This window comes from Petromyzon marinus, chromosome 7, assembly GCF_048934315.1.
Source record: "Petromyzon marinus isolate PM22_M1 ecotype Great Lakes invasive population chromosome 7, UKy_Petmar_22M1.pri1.0, whole genome shotgun sequence".
NCBI classification, from domain to species: domain Eukaryota; kingdom Metazoa; phylum Chordata; class Hyperoartia; order Petromyzontiformes; family Petromyzontidae; genus Petromyzon; species Petromyzon marinus.
Window position 1 is genome coordinate 7,289,695 of NC_133673.1, and position 22,861 is coordinate 7,312,555.

At 44.5% G+C, this 22,861-nt stretch overlaps 1 protein-coding gene across 4 annotated transcripts in view; it reads right to left on the reverse strand.

The window, feature by feature from the left end:
• Positions 1–22,858, reverse strand: part of LOC116939888 (uncharacterized) — a 93,483-nt gene extending 70,625 nt beyond the window's left edge. Inside the window, exons 1-13 of one of the 4 annotated variants that reach the window (XM_032948888.2) lie at positions 21,891–22,858; positions 18,945–19,085; positions 15,239–15,405; positions 14,247–14,357; positions 13,651–13,708; positions 12,806–12,912; positions 11,119–11,249; positions 10,119–10,200; positions 9,077–9,166; positions 5,046–5,172; positions 4,511–4,649; positions 3,127–3,296; positions 205–281 (exon numbers count right to left, since the gene is read on the reverse strand). In XM_032948888.2, the coding sequence (XP_032804779.2) occupies positions 205–281; positions 3,127–3,296; positions 4,511–4,649; positions 5,046–5,172; positions 9,077–9,166; positions 10,119–10,200; positions 11,119–11,249; positions 12,806–12,912; positions 13,651–13,708; positions 14,247–14,357; positions 15,239–15,405; positions 18,945–19,074 (1,389 nt within the window). In that variant the 5' untranslated portion in view covers positions 19,075–19,085; positions 21,891–22,858. Of the gene's footprint in view, positions 1–204; positions 282–3,126; positions 3,297–4,510; positions 4,650–5,045; positions 5,173–9,076; positions 9,167–10,118; positions 10,201–11,118; positions 11,250–12,805; positions 12,913–13,539; positions 13,709–14,246; positions 15,406–17,312; positions 17,400–18,944; positions 19,086–21,890 lie in introns of those variants that run through there. The other 3 variants (XM_032948887.2, XM_032948889.2, XM_032948890.2) reach the window with 3 other exon arrangements.
• Positions 22,859–22,861: the final 3 nt, after the last annotated feature.

The following is a 22,861-nucleotide window of genomic DNA, read 5'->3' on the forward strand; positions in this document are numbered from 1 at the left end:
CAGTGAATGGCTATAGACCATTGAGATCAATTTATAACATTTGTTGCTTTTCCAAAAACCTGCTACTTTATCCCTTACAAGACACCATACGAGAAAAGGAAAGAGGCATCATCTCCAAAGCAGCTCAGTGATCCCACTTGATAAAGCACTGGGCTTCAGCTGAAATGTGTGTCCCCACATGATTCCCAAGCCAACGATACTCACATCGTACCGTGGGTGGTGTGCAGGGTTCAGGTCCACTGCTCCAAAAAGAGGCAGCTTCAGCATTTTCCTAATCAACACTGACAGTGAGAGGACAGCAAGCGGGACAGTGGCGGTGAGAAGCTGAGCCCTCTCTTCAACTCGTGCTATAAGCACAACAAAAATCCGCTGACAGGGCCTCATGACCAGCGGCAGCTCACAGGGCTTCAAATCATGACGACAGTTTCAGAAGGCAGTAATCTTCACTTCAATTCTTTTGGAATTTCGGATGACTTAATTTATATCGGAGTGTGATCTTCTGGGTTGAGCATTTCTTCTCTCAAGCTTTCACCACACACCCTTCAACTCCTGAAGAGGCCATTAATAGTGCACAGAGAGAAGATATTCTCAACACGCACCCCAACCTGGAAGGCCACACTTGTATTACAAGTGGCTGGGAAAACCTAATTGCTGAATTGACATCATTCATAATTGGAATAGCTCAATTGCTGATGGGAATGCAAAGTGTAATTATATATTAGCTCAAAGCACCGACGAGATCAGCTCTCCTGGGAATCTCTATGAACTTGTATGTGCTGGTCTGGTAAAGAGAGCTCTGATGTATGAATGTATATTGAACTTCTTTTGCACCATACATAGCCAACCGTGTTAATCAGAGGTGCGGGATAGTGAAACCACGACTGTAGGGTTGCCATCGGTCAAAGTTTGACCCGGATAATTCGGGAATTGGCATCTAGATTCGGGTGGCAGGAATGGATTTGTACCGAGATGTCGTTGGATTATTTATTTACTTTATTCACGTATACTGCACAGTTTTGATAGGCCTCGGCTAACTGAGATATGTGTCCCGGTTTGGTCTGTGAAAACGGTGGCAAATACACATACATACACAACTGTCACATTTAATGTCTTCAATTAAACCGCCTGCGTGTGTTGCCCGAGGACTGGAGAACTTGACGCTGGGAAAAACCCGAGGATGACTTTGTTGTTGCTGCTGTCTCAAATTGGAGCTTCGAGCCAGCACTTCTCACCAACGTGTCCCACAACCGACGTGAATGTGGCCCAAGTCCCGGCCAGAGCGCATTTGCACCCATCAAAGGCGTGACCTGTACCGCTCTGCGATGCGTTTTCCGGTTGTAACCACGCGTTGTTCGGGGAATGAACGCTTGACTCCATGTGCTATATACGAAGGGCGGCAAGGTTACACGAAGTGTCGAGAGATAGCGAGAGGCTCGTTCATGAAAGCCTATGCGGTAAGGCTGACGTGAATGGTTCACAATCACACTAACTATTCGGTGACTAAACAGAGTTACGTTCGAGTATTGGCAACCTTTGCGTCGAATGAGGACCCCTGACATTTGAATTACCAGCCCAAAATGGAAGTGTGTGTTGTTCATTTCTTAATGGGCTTTGAAATACATTTAAATGTAGATTAGATGTAAGAAATAATAATAATCGGCATCCAACATATGGTACCTGTTTAAATAAATAAAAGTATCTAAAATGAATATCGTTCCACTAACTATAAACGCTGAATGATATTGCAAGTTGGCCTTTGTGCATTTTGTAGATTTTTTTATGTACTCACACGTGCATCATATTTACTTTAATTCACAAAGTTGTGGCTCCTCAAAACATGTAGAGACTTTCAATCGGTATTTCGTTATGATCTCCGTAAAATGCGTCATGTTATCCCACTCAAACAGATGCTTTCATCCCACACTGCTGTGATGAGATTTCACCACGCTCTGCATATGGTTTGTACTGTAGGCGTTATTGCGAGCCAAGCACGAGATGTGGAATTTTAATTTCCTGTCCGCACGGGGATCAATAGTGTTAATATAAGAGCAGCGGCTCTCACGCTAAGTGTGGAGGCGCGGGGCTGCTCACAAATCACTCGCCGCTGGCCCAAGCCGACATTACAGTCCTAATCTAAAGTCTCGGATGCACGCAGGCTGCACGAACACTCACAAGCGCCATCAGGTCCACAAGCAACTACGTCTGGAAAGGGCGCCAGTGACGCTTAGAGCAAAGGCGGCTCCATCAGGCAGTCCCCCATGCGAATGCACAAAGATGGAATTCTTATGTATCGAGTCAGTTGCCGCTTCTCAATAAGCGTTGGCTTACGCAGGACACGCTTCGTGTTATCTTTTCACATCCTCGATGGAATGAAATCCAAAGCCGATTATTTCTTGCCAACCACACTGAGCACTGCTGACATGTATGCGCGGAACAAATTCACGTGTGTTGATGTTTTACCATGTTTGTAAAGGCTTTTTGGGAAATCTACAGGATTGTGACCGATCTTGTCAGATCTCGAAAACTAAAAGTGGGGGATAAACAACAATAGTTCTTGGATGGGTGACGAACATGCATAACAGGTAACCCAAAAACCTTTATTATTAATAATATTGGTCGCGAAAGCCTACTTGTTAAACTCAAGTATTATGGGCTCCATGGCTAGATGTGGGCAGAAAAGTGCAGTGCAGAAGAACCCACTGGTGTACTGTATGTTTTCTGGAACATCTGTGCTGCACTCCTCCACCAACCCACACTCACTAGCATGGAGATGTGTGGACAAATAACCACCCCCATGACCCGCATGGGGAGGCCCTCATCCGGCAGTGGACTGACGAAGAGCTATACACGTACGTTCACTTTGAGATGCGGATATTAAGAATGACTTTGACACTGGCGGGTGACTCCTAGGTTCTTTCCACGAATAAATGCGTCTAATAGAATGGATTTGTCATTACTTCTGGGTGACTCCTCTTATCGCTATATATATAAAAACGCTAATCATTGCACAAATCCATCCGCGTATAACAGGCACTGCCGCAAATCAATTGAGGCATGGGATAACAGGCGCAACGGATATAATGTACACGTGCACAAGGTGTTTGTACGGCGGTTACAACAATCCACCTCGTTTCTTGTTTTTGGGGACACTGTCAAAGAATCGTCCAGTGTCCCTTTGGCGGAGGACTATGCGACGGTCCGGGGGGCAGCTCTCCGTGGCGGTGCAACAGTAGAAGCCGAAGCTGGATGATAGGTCCACGGCTAGGGTCACGGAGAGGTCAGCCACCGTCATCGCCCTGCAGAGCGAACACGCACGCACGCGTACCTCTTACATCTATTGCTTTACACTCGTGAGAATTGATTTGCCGACATAACGGCATTAACCTCAAACAGTTAATAATTGAGACGAGTACATGACGCTGACTTGCGCGGGGGTATAAATGGAACATGTCGATACCAATGCCAGAGCGCGTGTTTGGGTTTTAAAACTAGAACAATGACTCATTGCTAGTGGATGGCTTGCCCAAATTCGTAATGCATTTGGATTGAGGAATGAATGGATGAATGAAGGGATACATGAATAGAATGTTTATTGCTGTGGTTGTCCCACCTGATGACGATTGCTTGTGTTGCGATCGAAACGTCGTGATTTTTTAAATTTTATTCCTAACTACGTAACCTGTCAATCACTGTTTGGCCCGATTTATATGAGTCTTAACTTTTTGGCACTCCCCCTTAATTTTAATTTATTTCTACCTACATGACTTTACCGAAAGAACCAAAGAGTATGGATTCCTGCAGTCACGAAAGCTTCAAATCAACAATGATAACATGTGATTTTTAAGTGAGCATGCATAAGACTGCTCGTCATATTGCTATGGTTCTGTGGATTCACCAGCTGTCATCTGAACGTATAACATTTCTTTGATTTGTGACTGAAATTGTTATATGCCAAGTGATTGTAAATTTCGCTTTTATTCTGTTCAAATTCATAAGAACATTTTGTAAACCATAGAAAAAATATACAAAATAAGGAATTCGCCAAACATTTCAAGCAGGGCCTTCCTAAATCAGTCATGACACTCTATGTCATCAATTGTTAGGGGTAAGGCAGTGGTGCCATGGTTAGCGCAGTGTCGCATAAACTCGGCGACCTAAATTAAATCCCAGCCATGGCTAACACCAGTGACAAGTGATATATCTGAACCGGTCCTTTACACCCCCTTCACCAACCCGCACTGACCAGCGTGGTGAAGTGTGGTTATGAGGAGACTTTCATCCTGCAATGCACCAATACAGGACCGCACATTATCATTACATTATGATTATTAGATCAATTACACAACATGGGAAGCACAATGCTTATGTCACATACATAAAAGCCGCGCCAAACACCAGGTTGGCGCGGCATTATGTTGAACTTCTTTCGCACCGTACGTAGCCAGCCTTGCAAACCGGAGGTGCAAATTGTATTATGAATGTGGAATTTCCAATAAGTGATGCATTGTACCGGGGCACGGTGATGACCTCAAATCTCATGTCTGCTTTGCGGGCAATAATCCTCCTCGTGTCCCGCTGAACGGTTTTCACATGCTTCGCCAACTCCTCGCAAAATCCCGTCGGGTAGCTGCTCTCCAGCCAGTCCAGCTCTGTAGCAACACAGCAGGGTACAGCAACCGCTGCTGAGTACGAGTGCACCATGCTGATCGGAGGCGGCAGGGCAAACTAGAGGGGCTGGATTTGACCTCAGCCTGCACGGTGTAGCAGAACAGAGAGAGCAGGTCAGATATTGAAAGAGCCAGTATCAAAGGATTATTTAAAAAGTTTGGCAAGAGTGAAAGGTAGGATTCAAAGAAAGGATTTTTTTTATTTTAAATGAAAACCCTTCAACCATAAAACCGGCTGAAAGCGAGAATCATTATGATTTAACCCAGGAGACAGCACTAACCTCGCACCCCTGCCCATGAAGGGGTATTAATGATTCACTAACCCATCAGTGGCATTGTCCCCCTGAGCCAGCCTTTACAACAAGCACTGTCGGTCACCTTGTTGATGTTTGCCGGACTCGGCGAGGAGCTCGAGTCTGCTCTGCAGGCCACCCGGCTCCTCGGCGTGCACGGGAAGTGACTCGAGCCGATGCTCGCAGTAGCTGAGCTTGTGCACAAGCGAGCGCTATACCAGCACACGTGGGAGCACAATGCAAGACGATCACGCAGCCCCTTCTGTTGCATCCAATGCCACTCCACGTGGGAGCTCATCTCATCTTATGGTGGCTTGGCTATGACAATAATAGTGCTATAGTCTTAGCTCTTTCGGTAAAGTCACGTTGAAGGGAAACAATAAAATAATAAAATATATATAAAACAATAAAAATTATCACGTTTCGACCATAACACAAACGGTCGTCATCAGGTGTGACGACCGTTTGTGTTATGGTCGAAACGTCGTGAGAAACGTTTCGAAACGTCGTGAGAAACGTTTCGACCATAACACAAACGGTCGTCACACCTGCTGACGACCGTTTGTGTTATGGTCGAAATGTCGTGAGAATTTTTATTGTTTTATATATATTTTATTATTTTATTGTTGCCCTTCAACGTGACTTTACCGAAAGAGCTAAGAATATGAATTACTGCAGTCACGAAAGCTTTAAATCAAAAAATAATAGTGCTACTTTAATTTTATATTGCGCCATTCATGCCGACAGCCCATCCCACAACGCTGCACATTAATTACTGACTATAATCACCCAGAAATGTCTGTCCGTCCGGCGCGTGACGTCACTCCACGTGAGGTCTACCCCCCGCGTGACGTCACTCCACGAGGCCCACCCCCCTCATTAATATTCATGAGTGGGTGGAGTTTTACACTAACGCAGAGGAAGGTCGAGCTGAATGAAATAATTGATTACGCAAAGTCGCTTCACACATGACGTTTCTTTACAGAAAGTGACGGTTAAAAAATAAATCTACGCAGCACAGTGCTACACCCGTGCGTGACGTCACTGCAAAAGCGCCCCCCCCCCTTCATTGACATTCATGCCCACGTGGAAATTTACATGAAAGAACGCACATGAAGGTCGCGCACTCCACATGCCGCACCCCTCCCCTCATTAATAATCATGAGCGGGTGACGTCACTCCACATGCCGCACCCCCCTCATTAATAATCATGAGTGGGTGACGTCACTCCACATGCCGCACCCCTCCCCAATAACCATTAGTGGGTGACGCCACTCCACATGGGGCAACCCCCCCCCCCTCATTAATAATCATAAGCTCAACAATTTTTCTATTGAATATTTCAGATTTACTGCAATCTACACCCGTCCTTGGACGGGCAAAAAAGCTAGTTATATATAAGGACCAAATCCCATACACACGGTTGTGTACGCACGGCGCCAAAGACCAAACCCTACTACCAAGCAAAAACATTAAATTAATAAACAAATTAAGAAAAAGCACCAAATCAAAAAGCACAAACATACAAAAACGAAGAGAAGAGTCTACGAGGTCGACGACTACACATCCCAGACCACAGTCCCAACTTCCCAACCAAGCCAGGAAACAGACTCTTTGATTCTTGATTTGAAGCTTTCGTGACTGCAGGAATCCATACTCTTTGGTTCTTTCGGTAAAGTCACGTAGGTATGAAATAAATTAAAATAAAGGGGGGGGGGGCAAAAAGTGATTAACAGGTTACCTGTTTGTTTTTTTACTCGACCGTGAAGACTACTTATTGTAACAGCTAGGAAGGGTTATGTCTGTGTGTGTGTGTACGTATGAGTCTGAGACCAGGAAAGGCACCGGGCAGAGATGATCTCCCAAGCGAAATGCTGAGAGAGGGTGGCGTTTGTGCACAGACTGCCCTCTATGACATCATAACAACAGTCTGGACCACTGGACGGGTTCCGCAGGATTGGAAGGATGCCCTGGTGGTCCCCCTCATTAAGAAGGGGGACTGCACAGACTGTAACAACTACAGGGGCATCTCACTCCTCTGTGTGCCGGGAAAGATCCTGACAAGGATTATTCAACATCGCCTTGCCAGGCACGCTGATGAGAGGCTTGCGGAGCCCCAATGCGGTTTAAGGAAAGGGCGGTCCTGCACAGATGCCATATTTTCTGTCCATCTGCTACAGCGGAGGTGTAGGGAATTCCAGCAAGACCTACATCTCTGCTTTATTGACCTGGTCAAGGCCTATGATACTATCAGTAGGCCTGGGCTCTGGGTTGGTTGTTCTTCGTGCTTTCGGAATCCATGACCCTTTGCTCACGATCATTAAGGACCTTCATGATGGTGAGCGCGCCCGGGTAAAACTACGTGGCCGGGAGTCAGAGCCGTTCCCTGTACACCTTGGGGTGCGACAGGGATGTCCTCTGGCTCCCACATTATTTAACATCTATTTTGACCACGTAGTTCGTGAAGCCTTCAATAGCTGTACCGGGGGAATTTCCATCTGGTACAGATATAATGGGAGGCTGATCGATGCCCGGGTGCGGTCAAAGGATGGCTCCCTATTGGTCAACCACGTTATGTATGCCGATGATTTGGTAATTGCTGCTCATTCAGAGGAGGAATTGGAGACGCTGCTGCTGAAACTGGAGCGTGCCACTAAGAGGTGGGGGCCTTACCATCAGCCCCTGCCTGGGTATTTTGTACCATCGGGCGCTCCACCCCCACAACTCCCAATTGGTGATGGGGCAGTTATGGAGAGAGTGGAGAGTTTCCCATACCTGGGCATTGTGCTCATGACCGGCTCCAGTTTAACAGCAGAGGTCTCACCCCGAATCAGTCGAGCGGCAATATCTTTTCATCGGATGCGTAACGCTGTGTGGAAGCTAACTGGTCTGTCGCTCCGCACGAAGCTTTAGGTCTTCTCGGCCATTCCCTCCCTTCTCTACGCTTGCGAAACGTGGAGCATCTTCGCCGGTTGAAAACATTTAGGCTGGCCTGCCTACGATCCATCCTGGGTTTAACCAGGCTGGATTGTGTGAGGAGCTCACAAATCCTCGAAAGATCTGGGCAAAGTCCCATCGGTGAGCTCCTCCGGCAGGCAAGGCTGCGTTGGCTGGGTCATGTAGCCTGCATGCCCAGCCACCGCATGCCTAAACAGCTTTTGTTCGGCCGGATCGAGGGGGCTAAACAGGCGTGGCACGGGCTAGAAAAGAGATGGAGTGATGTGGTACAGGAGGACGTGGAGCTGAGTGGGCTTGCCGATGACTGGTACCAGCGGTGTCAAGATTGGCCTCTGTGGAGGAGGCTCGTGAAGGAAGCTACTAGGCAGTTGGAGGCAGTCGCCCTCCAACAACAACGGAGGGCAGAGGAGCGACGCTCACAACAACGAGCCGAGCGCCGGGTGGCTAAAGCACAGCAAGTTGGCACAGTAGGGGGCACAGGTGGTGCATCAGCCACAGTCATCTCAGTCAGTCGACCCGTAGCACCTGCTGGGTCTGCCCCGCAACCTCCTGCCAGCGGGCGTTTGACACCTCACGTGGCTTCAAGGTGCACATGGCCTGGCACAAGCGTCGTGGTGACGTCACCGCCACTTAGTGGCGAATGGAGGTTGTTGTCGTACGTATGTGTTGGAGAGACAAAAGTGGCCAGAGCGTGGGGTTGGCCACACCACCCCCTCGTGTGCCGTGCCAGCTTTAATAGGTGCTCTCTGAGAGCACTTGGCCCAGCACTGTGCATGGAACTATATGGGGGATATTTATCTTTGTGTGTATGTATACGTACGTGTCCACATACACGTACTTTATTGTGGGTACATGATTGTGTGTGCGTCTGCGGGGTTCAAGTTGTCAGTAGAGGGCAGTGCAACAACATCCATTGTATTTCCCTGTGCTCCAATGTCTATTATCCTTGCCTTCACCAACCCGCACTGACCAGCGTGGTGAAGTATGGTAAAATCACATTGACAACCCTCACGGTGTGGGGAGGATTGACGGGGCTATTCTCGCATGCGTACACCTATTGATATGCACGGCTGATTTCCCTAGGAGGCCATTGCGGTCCGGTGAGAGTAGAGATGGACAGCAGCGAGACACGGGGTCCTCCGTAAATGAGACGTTCACCTTGCGGCGGGCCACGGCCAAGTTCTGCCTCAGCCTGTATCCGCCCATGAAGAGGAAGCAGAAGTAAGAGCACACGGCCTCAGGGTCAGCCTGTGACAGCAGAATAGAGAATCAGCCCCTCGGTAAAACGCAGCGAGGATAATATTGGCGCGTAACAGTGTTAGAAGGATATCTCAATGCCAGTGGAGTGGAGAATTACATACGTGTAAATGTGTTGTCTCGGGTGATGCGTTATTGCAAAACTGAAACATCATGTCCCAGGAAGACTTCAACAATTTTCTCAGGACAGCAGCTACCCCGAAAAGAGGATGATCGTGGAAAAACCCAGGACAGGTTGCAACCGTAGTGCCCACAGCGCTGCTTGCAGAGGGCATCCTCTATTGAGAAGTGGCGAGATCTCTGATTACACTGGCCAGGCAGTTTTTAGGATCTCTGAGTTCCCTTACTTTACTTCACCCCAAGCGATCAGTCAAATGACTTGCAGATAAAACCTGCTGTCAACACTGTGTGTGCATCAATTGTCTTCATGTTACCCAGATTGCCCTTGTAAAGGAATAATATTACATGTAGATTTGATGGTGTAAACATATTATGAACCAATCATAATAACTGGGGTTTTAAAAGTAATGCATTACATTTATATGCGGTCATATGTTAATAATTTATATTCAGCCATATATTCCTTCAAAAATGGGGTTAACTGAATATTGTGAACACCACGCACTTTACAAAGTGTGAACGTTTGTTTAGAGAGAGAACGTTCAATGAAGAATTTTGCTGGAGGTCTCGGCCATTTCAATTATTGGACATTTAACAAATCCCACAGGGAGACTAGGCCAAAATACCCTCCAGAGGGGCTCTATAGTGCTCCCTCTAGTGGAGGGCCATCCACTATCAGTGCCGTGAGCGAGCAATTTCAGGGCTGCACCTTTAACCTTTTTTCCCATTACAGATGGAGAATCGATTGTAGCAGCTTTAGTGCCTAAGAGTAGAGTAATTATGACACAATTACGAGTCACAATTGCAGTTCCAGAAGTCTCACCTCGACCAGGTCTTCGGGTGCAAAAGAAGTGGAGATGTGAAGCATCTCCTCCATTGTCCTCAGAGCCAAGTTCATCGTCCATCTTAGTAACACACCACAAAGAGACACATTTCTCCAAAGAGACTGGTGGAGCAAGTGCCCCTTAAGTGAGCATTAGCCCACAAAGACTCCCCAATAATCCCGACATGCTCTTGGCTGGGGAGTGATGCTAGCAAGGAGATGTATTGAGGCACATGACAAGGTGGTGTGTCCGTTATTTCCTCAGTACCAATATGCTAAGAGTAAATACTTAACTAGGCCCTTATTTTAGTTTAGTTTATATATTTTTGTTCACCCAGGGTGTGGCCCATATAGATCGTTTTTTTTCTTAAAGGCTAGGTTGACCTTGTTACTGGTGTTATCTGTGGCTAGTAATCGAACTCAGGTGACCAGGTTGATGGTGCACTGTGAACACCACTCTACTACCACCACTCTCCACACCACATGCACAAACATATACACAACTCACATGCAATGTAAACAGGATTCGTGCATTGCCTTGAGATTACATGAGTAATAGTGTATATATGTTTTGTGGGGAGCAGTGGCGTGACCACATTATCAGCTCAGAGGGTGCGGCAATTGGTCAGGTGGGGCCCCCAATATTTGAGTTTCGCACTTTGCGGAAGCCAAACATTACTGCTCTAATTAAAGTAAAATAAAATGCGGAACGTAAATGCAAGCATTTTCACGGAAAATAAAATGTAACCGCGTTTTAAAAAAAGTTTTTGTTCTTTAGCACTGTTGTTGAAAAATGATCTCATGGTGGTTATCAAGGGGGCCCCAACTCGTAGCTTTGGCCCCCAGTGCAATGGTTTGCACTTTGCACGATGCGCCTGGCAACTGAAGTTCAATTCCTGTTGACTGATTAAATAGGTGGCAAGTGGCACTCAGAAACTAAGTTTGAGTCTCTCTGACCCGCATGAGTGGCTTTACCTTGGCGCCCATATTTCTCCCTTACCGGTCATTGGGAAGGAGCTCAGTGGGGAACGTCTCAGGGATGAAGATGTTGACCAGGCCACAGAGCACTGCAGAGCTCAGCAAGTCCTCCATACAAGAGACCAAGAGCCCCTGCCTACCCTCTGCCTCCACCTAAGCACACGCGCACACGTGATTACGGTTTAAATCCTCGCTCGGTTGACGGGATACGTTTGGATGCAACAAGCGGAACGCTGTTTTCCTTCCTCGAGATTAAATATACTGCACATTGCTGGTTCATTATCTATACCGTACTAAGATCGCAATGCTTAGAAGCTGGGTATAAGCACACCCCTTCGGAGCAAGGTCAGCAACACAGACGACGCGGAACAGAAAAACACATTTTTAGTTGTGAAACATTTCCCTTTATCCATAATGGAGGTTTTTTTGGGTTAGAGTGCGTAAATATATAAATGTGTGGTTAAACCCGCTACCACCCGATACAGCCAATTAGTAAGGTTTGTCACGTAAACAGAACATGCTAATGTGTTACTAGTACAGCCCACCGGTGTGTTGGAGAGAACAAGCCACGACTTTTACAATCTGAGTACGACGTCTTGCCAATAATTGCAACTAGTTTAATCAGGTGACAGACAGATTTCTGGAGAAGTCCTGTTCAGTTTACGTGGCAAACCTTAGCATTTGGCTGTGTCGGGTGGTGGCGGGTTTAAACATACACATATATATTTACGTGCTCTAACCCAAAAAAGCCTGTATTATGGATAGTGGTCGCGAAAGCCTACGTGTTAAACATTTCCCTTTATCTCAAACCATAAAATATTGTGCACTTTGCTATTATGCCACACGATGGCGCTCTCTGTTAGCAAAAACTAAAATTATGCCATTAAAACATTACAAGGGGACTTGGGGGGGATTTATAAATGCGAGGAATGACCTGTAATTAGGAATAATTACTGTCAAGCTGTTACGATCGGATAGCTCTGGTGTACGATAAGATATAGCATATGGATCAATATCAGCCGTTGCTTAAAATGTAATCAAGCTAGTGAAACAATCGACTAATGATGAATACAAACGATTATTTCTCTCTTTATGCTATGTCGGCTCTTCATCATTACTGAAGTGAAAATGGAGCATATGTTTTCACCAATATGCAAACTTTAAAAATCTCCATTTCATAACGAATACTTGATTGGCATGTCCTGCAACACACCTCTAAGTGAAGCTGAGAATCAGGCATGCTTGAATCAATGCTGGTGAGCTGCCATATGTTACAGGTGAGGGTATGGCACATGTTATAGGCTGATACAGGCAAGATATCGGCCCTACCTTGATTCAAAATTATATATTATGTAACTCTAAATAATCATAAGCATCATTTTGGAGAATATAAATTACAAAGTATATATGCAGACATTGGCTCCTTCATATATCCCGCTCCCCACATAAAATGTAAGTATATCTTGCACAACCAATCGGCCGCACGGCCTTCTGGGATTGTATTATTTCATCAACATTCATTCAGCACAAGCAAACTCTGGACTGTTTTATTGTTTTATGGGGGGGGGGTACATGGATATATGAAGGAGGCATTGACCGCTTATCATCTTTTTATATCCTCCATATCGGACGGTGCTAATTATTTGACGCTACGTGAAATGTGTCTAGTGTCCCAAGGCGTTGCTCTGTAGACCTGGTTTGAGAATCACCTTGAGGTGAGCATTGATCATGCTGAGGATGCATTTCTCTGGTGATGGGTAGTGTTCACGGCCTCCCTTTGGAATCTTCTTGTTGTACCTTTTAGCCTCCTCATGACCTACAGACAAAACCACACCACCTATAAAACCTGACGAGGTTACAACCCCCATTTTTACAATTGGGGAAAATGGATAATTTCCAGCTGTTTGTCAATCCACTGCCAGACGAAGGCTTCCCCAACGCTGTGTTGGTCACTGGGGCTGTTTGACCATACTTCACCACGCTGGTCAATGCGGGTTGGTTAAGTGGGTTCCCCCAAATGGTTCCTGAGGTACAGGGGGATATGTGAAAAGGTCAGATTTGTGAACACCTACGGAAGATGCCAGTTACACCATGCACCACAAATAGGTTGCTGGACAAAAAGTAACACGTGGACTGCTTTAAACATGGGACATGCTTCACTGGGCCTTGGAAGGAAACACATGTATGCAAGATTAAGAACACTTTACTGCATGTGAAAAGTTAGATTTTTGTACATCTATAGAAAATGAAAGTTACATGCATTAATACATCACTGTGTGGGCAGGCAGTCAGTTGATCAGGTTGGGTATGTGACAGTCATATATGTGCCGTTGTACTTTATTCACATTTAATTCAAGCAAGTGAATGTACCCCATGCAATCGCCTCATTGGCAATGCAATCGTGTGTTGTTCGCCTCATCGACAGGCCCCATGCAGATGCTACCTGGAAATGGCTCAGACTCTGCAGGGACGCTGAAGGAGGTTTTTAGGCAAGAGCCCAGGCTATGTCCCGGCAGGCTTTCAAACCCAGAGGTGCCTCGCAGGAGAGAATTACTGTCTCCGGAGCTCTGCGACCCGAAACTTCTGTTCGTAGCAGGGACTCTGGGTGTCCACTGCATTCCAGACCACAGTATAGGGCGAAAAGGTTAAGGTTAAAAATCATAGAGTATTCGCATCTCCCCTCAAATGCCAATTAACATTGCTGAAGCTGTGATTGTTGTTTTGCGTGTTAATCATTTTTTTATATTCTTGGTTCTTTCAGTAAAAGTCACGTAGAAGCGAAACAATAAAATAATAAAAATATAAAACAATAAAATTATTGTGAGAATTGTATTGTTTTATATTTCTTTCACACTGTGCGTAGCCAACCACACTAATTGTCGGTGCGGGGGAAGGACAAACTAAACACAAAAAGTAGTTTTAAATAAATTAGTTTTCAATTTAGATTTCAAAGTGCATAGCTCCAGTGGCTTCCTAATATCGGAAGGAAGAGCGTTCCAGAGGGCCGCAGAAGTGCATCCGAAAGCGCGCGATGCAGTGACCGTCATTAGAAGGCATCACTTTACCATTTGCTCATCATATGAGAGTAACATTTTTATCAGATGCGGCTGCCTGGTTTCAAACCAAGGATTTCATCAATGCAGAGAGCACCTTGAAGGGGATGGAGCAGAGTGCCTCATCGTCATCGAGCTGCAGGTGGCAGGACCTCTCCCACGTGAACCAGATGTCACGTGCCACGAGGTCCCAAAACAAGTCAAACACCTAATAAGCCAGACCGTTAAGAAAACACGTGTTTCCTGCATTCAGCACGTAGAAAACACCTTGAAATAGCGCACATTCTTGTAAACAATAAAGTGTTCCCTTAAAGGATACATTGGTGGAGGAATTTGCTCAAACTTGTAATTCAGCACTTTGGAGTCAAGGGTTGGTGGGCCATGTAGATTTGTTAAACTTCAAAACCAATTTGGTTACGATGTGGCCTGGGGTTGGCATAAAAGAAAATGGGCTCACGAACCCAGCTGTGTGAACCTTTGAGATGTATTGCCTTATATGCATGGGTTTTCTCCAGGTCGTTTGATTTCTTCCTACATGCAAAAAATATATAATTTCAAGTAATTGACCACATATCCCAATTAAGGATCTTCCTGCAAAAAAGTCTTGTGAATCGGTGAGATTTTGCTGGATAAATACATCACGTTATTATTACTACATTTAACAGGTAAAACAAATCCTAGTATAGGCCCCTCGTTTTGTTCGGAAGTACTAAGGGAGTTCAGGTAAAAACAGTAAATGTTTTTTTTTAGAATTTAGGTGAAATGAATCTCAACTTACTTTGACCGGGAGTGGGTAGTGAATGAAACCCAACCAAACAGCACTTGCCCACACAGCATGCTGGTGATGAGGACCAAAATTGAAGCGACAGAGCCATCTAACTTAAGCCCGAAAACCACAACAGATGCAATTTATCAATAGAAAATGCATGTTAAACTTGTAAGCAAAAGTCACCAGCTGTTTTTTTTTCTCTTCTAAAAGATAGGTAATAATTCCAAAATCCGCAAGTGGCTACCATACAAATCAAACCGGCTGTGCAACACTCACGTAAGCCACTATATGTGACCACAGGCTAACAATGTACGGCTCACATGTTCGTTGCTGCCCAGGGCAAACATGCGAGCGTCTAGCGAAGTGTCGGCTGCCACCACCCCGGCCCGCTTGAGTTCCTCCACAAACCAACGGGCCCGCGTCTCCTTCTGCTGCTCTGTAAGCCCATCCAGGCCCTGCAACCTCTGCGGCGCATGACCAGCCAGGCCTGCACATAAAACGCAAGCAAGGGCAACACGTAATTAATTCATCTAGGGCATGAGACATGCGGTAATGGTAAGCCAAGTGAAAGTAATTCAGATATGGACCGTGGTTAACATGTGTTGGTATACGACATGCGGGCACTTCTCAGAAGACCAAATATGTATATTGACACTTTTAAGAACTGTTCCTATCCTACGATGTTTACGTAGAGAGAAACGGCAATACAAATAGGTGTCATGCTGGGACTTCTACATTAAAATTTTGACCACTCGATCTAGATAAAAAAAACATAGCCCAATGTCAACACACTGTTGGATCAAGGCTCCCCACGCCACATCAGTCATGGGGGTTGTTTGACCATACTTTACCATAGTGGTCAGTGCGGATTGGTGAAAGGGGGCACCATTGGATGGTTAAAATATTTCTCACCACCGGTGTTAGCCCTGGACGGTAGTTGAACTCAGGTCGCCGGCTTCACAGCGCAGGGCGCAAACCAATGGTCTACCGCTCAACCTCAAGATATATACTGCACACAGATGACCTTTATTTATGGGCAGGTAAGGGCTCATTGAGACCAGAACTTTATCTTTCAAGGGAGACCTGAGGTTAAATATAGTACAACAAAGCAGAAACAAACTGTTAAATCACTTTTTAAAAATGTACAATAGATGTATTATGTCATCCATGGTGCAATTATAAAAAAAAATGTACATCAACGTACATTTTTTATTTTGGTGACGGAAAACAACGGCAATGCATGTATGTTGAACTTCGTTCGCACCGTACGTCGCCGACCGTGCTAATCGGAGGTGCGGCGGGAGGACAACAAACTAAACACAAAATAACGTTCTAAAGAAATGAGTTTTCAATCTCGATTTTAAAATGCATAGCTCCAGTGCTGATGACAATTATCGCAAACGTAAACCCTTCGCTGTACCAAGAGAAGGAATCGGGAATGGGGGGGTCAGGTGGCCTCAAATCCAGAGGGGTGCCTCTGTAAGGACCAATGGGACCTCAAATGAGGCCTTGTGCCTCATCATTTCCAGCCATGTTTAAAACTGTAGTGAGATAGAATCCATTCTAAATTAGATTCAAACTTCAAGGAGGGATGAGGTAGATAAGTTGCCTGCTGCAGCAGTTTCAGCCGTCAGGAAAATCTACGGATACAGTTTGGAGACCATAGAGCTACGCGGGATACCAATTTACTATAAAGGTATATTACGGGAGACACTTGAAGATGTACAGCTAGTGCAGGCAAAGATTAGCAATAGATTTACCCATTCCTAGCATCGCAAATCATCAAACAAAAACACTGAATGTCTCTCAGAACTGGCTTTTGGAGAGTTGTTACAGCAGATAGTGATTGCAATTGATATGCGCGAACAGTATTCCTGCCAAATACGGCTCAATAGAGCTGAATTCACTGGCCTAACGTAGACCTTCATACTTGATGAATATAAACTGTAATCTCGCTGCCTGCTTCAGATGATGTTGCACAGCTTTTATGCTCAGTGACAGCTATAATCTGCATCTCACTGAAGAATGTAATACCCATACTGGCCTTCAGCAGTAGATTGAATAACGGTCTGGAAGTATGCATATTATGATATATACTCTTAATATATACAGTACGGTATATGTTTAAGGAGATTCTATCAATAAAATTGCCCAACTCAGGTGTATAAGCGTTGAAGCATGTAACAGTATATCATCATACCAAGGTCATGTCTAATTCCGGCGGAATGGTTGTGCAGTGGTTCACACACTCATATCCTATGAACCCAACGACTCCGGGTTTTATTCCTGGCGAGTGATATCCAAAGTCTGAACCGGTCCTGGGACGCCTCTACCATATTATTTCACATACAAGCATACATGTTACTTCAATAAAAAAAATATAAATTACTCAACTGGAATATATATGGCAATCATAGCCGACTGCTGCAACTAGCTTGGCAGGACTCTGCTGAAGAAGTCATGGGACTCAATGAAGCTTTCCTGGGAAACCACGCAACATTTAAATATGCATTAGAAAGACAAGATTTCCTACTCGAACTAGGTTGCGGTTAAATTTTGATTTAAAGCATTCGTGACTGCAGTAATATATATTCTTAGCTCTTTCGGTAAAGTCACGTTGAAGGCAAACAATACAATTATAAAATATATATATAAAACAATAAAAGTTCTCACGACGTTTAGACCATAACACAAACGTTTGTGTTATGGTCGAAACGTTATGGTCGAAACGTCGTGAGAATTTTTATTGTTTTGAATATATATTATTATTTTATTGTTTCCTTCAACGTGATTTTACCGAAAGAGCTAAGAATAGGTTGCGGTTAAACGAACATTTACAACATTAAAATCACGTCACCCACACAGTTGACTCAGGGGAGCGCAAGTACACAAAACCTGCTCATATTGAACCGTATTTGTATATGTTTTGTGTGTGTTATGTCATCTAAGGGACCCTGCCGTGCCCTAAGCCCTAAGGGGCTAATCTGTCAAATGTTTAGATTTATTCACGAATTTCTGAAGTGCCTGGCAAAATACTGAGGTCAATGGTGTTGGTGAACACCGTGTGAACAACCGAATTTTTGTATGCCTTGCGTGTGTGTTATACATATAATTATGTACAAATATAATTAACAGACTTTGTAAATTCACTGTATTGGAGGCCTCCCCATGCCCTGTCGATCATGGGGGTTGTATAATCATTCTTCACCACGCTGGTCATTTCGAGTTGACTAAGGAAGGCCCAGGTCGGTTCAAATATCACTCACTATTGATGTTATCTGTGGCCTTGAAACGACCTTAAGTAGCAGGTTTCACAGAGCAGCGCTCTAACCACTAAGCCACAACTCCACCGATTAATTTCCTAGTCTAGAATGCTGCCTCTCATGTATAGTATGTATGTTGAACTTATTTCGCAACGTACGTAGCCAACCGTGCTAATTGGTGGTGCGGGGGAAGGACAACAAACTGAACACAAAAAGCAGTTCTCAAGAAATGAGTTTTCAGTCGGGCCTGCAACGTCTCAACTCAGGACTCAGCCCACCTTCAACATTTTAATCAAGTCAAATATTGACGATACAGTATTTAACACCAGTGGCAGGTTTTTTTCCCCTTTATATACAGGGTGCTTCGAAAAAATGTTAACATTTACATGGGACTATCGTTTTTAATGGACAAACAACGGTTAATACACTGTAACATGATAACAAATGAAATGTTAATAGCTTGAAAAAGTCAAAGAGTTTCCACTTGTTCGCCATCATTGTCAACACGTGGCCTGGAATCTTCTCCAGGTGGTCTCCAGAGCCTGGAGGCGGCACATTTCTTGTGGTATTGTTGCAAATTCTGTAAAAAAATTTTTTTAAGCACCTTGTATGTGCATCAAACTAGAGCAAAATGCATGCTAAACAAATACGGGCCATACCACTACTCGTAATTTGTGCCAATTAACATTCGTTTCGAGTTTAACATTAACCGCGTCGTGCCTCCCCGAGTTATTGTACAGACGTTCTGGGTTGCACCCCATACTCAGGAGCAGAGCTCGTAGGTTGGTCCCAGTGAAGAGCTCAGCGAGCACGTTGGAGACATTGCAACCGGATGCCTCCATGTGCAGGTTGGCCCAGGCCGTGTATCCGCGAATCCTCGTGGACAGAGACATCTCCTCGCCGCCTGCCAGGTAGAGGGACATGGAGGAACTGAGACTGACACGCCAAGTGTGGGACACCGAGGATCTGTCACTTGTACGACGGTCATTGCTAGAGCCGTACTCGTGGTCTCGTTGTCAGAATCGGCATGTTTATGTTTCACTGGAGGAATCCGATGAGCTATAAAGCTCTTTTCTTGTTTTACAGATGTCCAGTAGGGGCGGGGGTCAGAACGTTACAGCAACAGACAAAAAAAACACGATATGAGTGCAAAGTGTAGGAAAGGTAAGCAAATCACACAAAAAAACTCAAGATATATTTTCAGAAGCGACCTGGCCACAAATGATAGCTCAACGAAGCGGCTTAACAATGTGGAAATGTATCGCAGCCAAAATAATCTAAACGCATGTTTCTAGATGTGCAGGGAAAAACTCCGGAGGACCCGGAGAAAAATAAATCCACGCGACCACGGAGAGAGAGAGAGAGGGACACGAAAAATCCACATATACAGGTGTCAGGGTCGGGATCGAACGCTCCGACCTCCTGCATACCAGGCGAGTTCGTTAACATCTCGCCACCGTGGCACCCCTCAACATGAGCCTGCAACAATGTGGGGAAGCCAACCACTCATCAACGGAACGAGCCAAACATTCCGATGCAGGACCCTTCGGAAAAGAAAAAAAAGTGTTTAGATGTCAATGTGGCTTTCCTGAGTATAGAATACGGTGATTAGTATTAAGATGAATATATAGTGCAGTACATTATTATATATGCACTGCGCTGGAATTGGGGCTCCTAAAAGGATTTGTAAACCCTGTAACCCTATCAATCCTAACCCTCACCCTAAACTGCTTTTTGTCCTTCCCCCGCATCACCGATTGGCACGGTTGGCCACGTACGGAGCGAAAGAAGTTCAACATGCGTACGTATAAAAAAGCAGCCGTGTAACGACGCACAAATTCACCGATTTATTTTGACTCTTAGGATCACGACAGCTGCATTGCATCACAGAGCGTGTGTTAGAACGTGAGTCGTTGGGCCCCGTGGGTTTTCTTTGTTCCAATACAACGGGGTCACGCGGCATTGACCTGGTGCACGTCGCCTCTGCTGCCACTGGCGACGATGCTGCCGATTGCCGCAATGCGAACGAAGCGTTTCCTGGTCGAATTGTAAACAACGAATTCGTCAGCCAATTTATCGACTCGCCAACGGGATCGAATCTTGCCGCCCCCACTGTCGCAGCCTTCACGCGTTTGAAATTACAATACTGCGTTCTGTCGTCGAGTTGATTTTATCGTTGCAGGACACTTTCCACATATTAACGAGCTATAATTTTGATTTAAAGCGTTCGTGAAGGGAAACAATAAAATAATAAAAATATAAAACAATAAAATTCTCACGACTGCAATACACGCAATCATCATCAAATGTGAAAACCACAGCAAGAATTTTTTTGAAAAAAGTGGCATTTTTTTAACGTTAGCACCACGGAGAGCGATTTGTCAGTTATTCAGATGGACGAGTCCATCTATGTTCGGAAAAGAGGAGGGGGGGAGACGAAAATAATGGATGCGGTCTGAAAGCCACCGTAAGCGTGAACAATCAATTAAGACCCAAAATGGTTTATCAAATCCTTCCAGTGATTGCTAAGCCAGAATCCATCTTCTCGGTTGAAATTGTCTCTGTGTTTGTATATGTGGATAGCCTCATTAACGAATCTCTCATGGTAGCCAGATGGCTTGCAGAGAACCTCTGTCTTGGAGAAGTCAATGTCATGTGAACCTACTGAATTACAACAGTGATCTGCCACGGCCGAGGTGTTGGTCCTACCGTGTTTTAGGTCTGCTTTATGTTCACGGATGCGGTCCGAGACATGTCGTTTGGTTTCTCCAATGTAACTACCACAGAGGCAACTTAGTTTGTAGACGCCAGGGTACTGTATGTCTGGAATCACATCTTTTACAGACGGAACCAGATCACGGATTTTATATGTGTTGAATCGGACCTGGATCTTGTTTTATATTTTTATTGTTTCCCTTCTACGTGACTTTACCGAAAGAACCAATAATATGAGCTATAATTTATTCAATGCTAATAGAATAAGCATGTATTGTTCATATATATACTGCATACACTCTGCAGTATATATATGAAAATGAAAAACAAGATTATATATTTAAAAAAAAACAAGAGATGATCTATTGCAGTCATATATCACACGTTGCAGAAAGTGGATGACAGAGTGGTGTGTAATAATAATAGCACGGTATTGTTTGCAGTGGTTCTCAAACGAATTTGGTGGTGCCTGTAGATAGATCACTGTCGAACCCTCAATAAGAACACTTTTTTCACAAATAAAACTCCAGTACTGTACACTAAAAGCACTGTGAAATGTTAATCTAAGAAGCCTTAAAACCCGTATATTTTTATTCATTAAACTAAATAATTGTGTAATGGGCAGTAAAATTATACGGACCGATTCGCACGGTTTTATGGACTATATGGTGGTTAATTTGTAACTTGTAAACTACTAACACGTGTGCTTAATAACACCTATGAATACTTTGTAACTGTATGATGAATGTCATAAACAAATAAACACCATCAACGTTTATTTCACAGGTTTACACGTCACTTCCAGTTTAGGATGTTTCATATTGGTACAGGCACTAACACGCAACTGTACCTTAATTTACTCAGAATGGATTCCTTTACAACTTGAGATTTAACACTGCAGTACTTACCGAGTTTAATGAAGAGCTACCGTGTTACTTTAATAATTGAATGAGCGATTATTAGTGTGATTAATCCACTTTAACACGCAACTTACCAGATAGTTATGTTTGTTCAACAGTAGTAGCGCCACCACAATTGTTGACGTTAAAATATTTTGATGGCAAACTGTTAAAGAAACACTTTAAGGGTACGACTATATTTACTCGTTTTTAGTGAGATACAAAATCTCAATCTACACCCTTCTATTCTGCACGGCCTCCTCCCTCTGGCAGCCTTCAAGAGAAAGGCTGCAGTGTTGTGGTTACAGCCGAGATTGACTTTCCCAGCAACGAGGGCCTTTTCAATAAAGTCCCAAGGTCCCCCCCCTCCCATTATTCACAAGCACTGAGCTCACACAAGGCTCTCTCGATGCTATTCCACCGAGCGCAGCTGCAGTCTATCAAATCGGGTTCTAAATCAGGGGCACGTGCATCTTTTGTATTATCAATGTGAGCATCTCCAATTAATTAGTCTAATTTCCTCCAACTGGAAAATACTGGACGAATAAATCCATTGAGGAGCCACTTGACTTACAAAGTATTTTACACAACGGCCTTACCACCGTGGTATTTTATTGGCATGTGCAGTCCACACAACGCATATACATGTTTTTTTCATGTGGAAACTTTAAAATCGTTAAATTCTTGAACCCGGAATATTCAACATGGACATTTTTAAAAACTATTATTTTTTCTCTTTGCTAAATTAACAAAGCCAGGTGGCTCAAGAGGTTAGAACACTTGAGCTGGCACTGCTGAGATTCTGGATTTGAAATCCAGTCAGTTGTGATTAACCTTTCAACAGGTTGTGATCTCAGCCCAGTCCCCAGTGAATACACAACTCCCCCCAAATAAAATGCATTTTAGCTCTGCACTTAATGCGCTAAATTCAAGTGCTATGAATAATAAACTTCGGTTTGACTATTGTGAAAGGAATCTCTCTGTAGTAGGGTACATTGGAAAGTGATGCCCCTGGTGTGGAAGAGGTCACTTTATATTTTAGATCTGTGATATCTTCTTCAGGGGA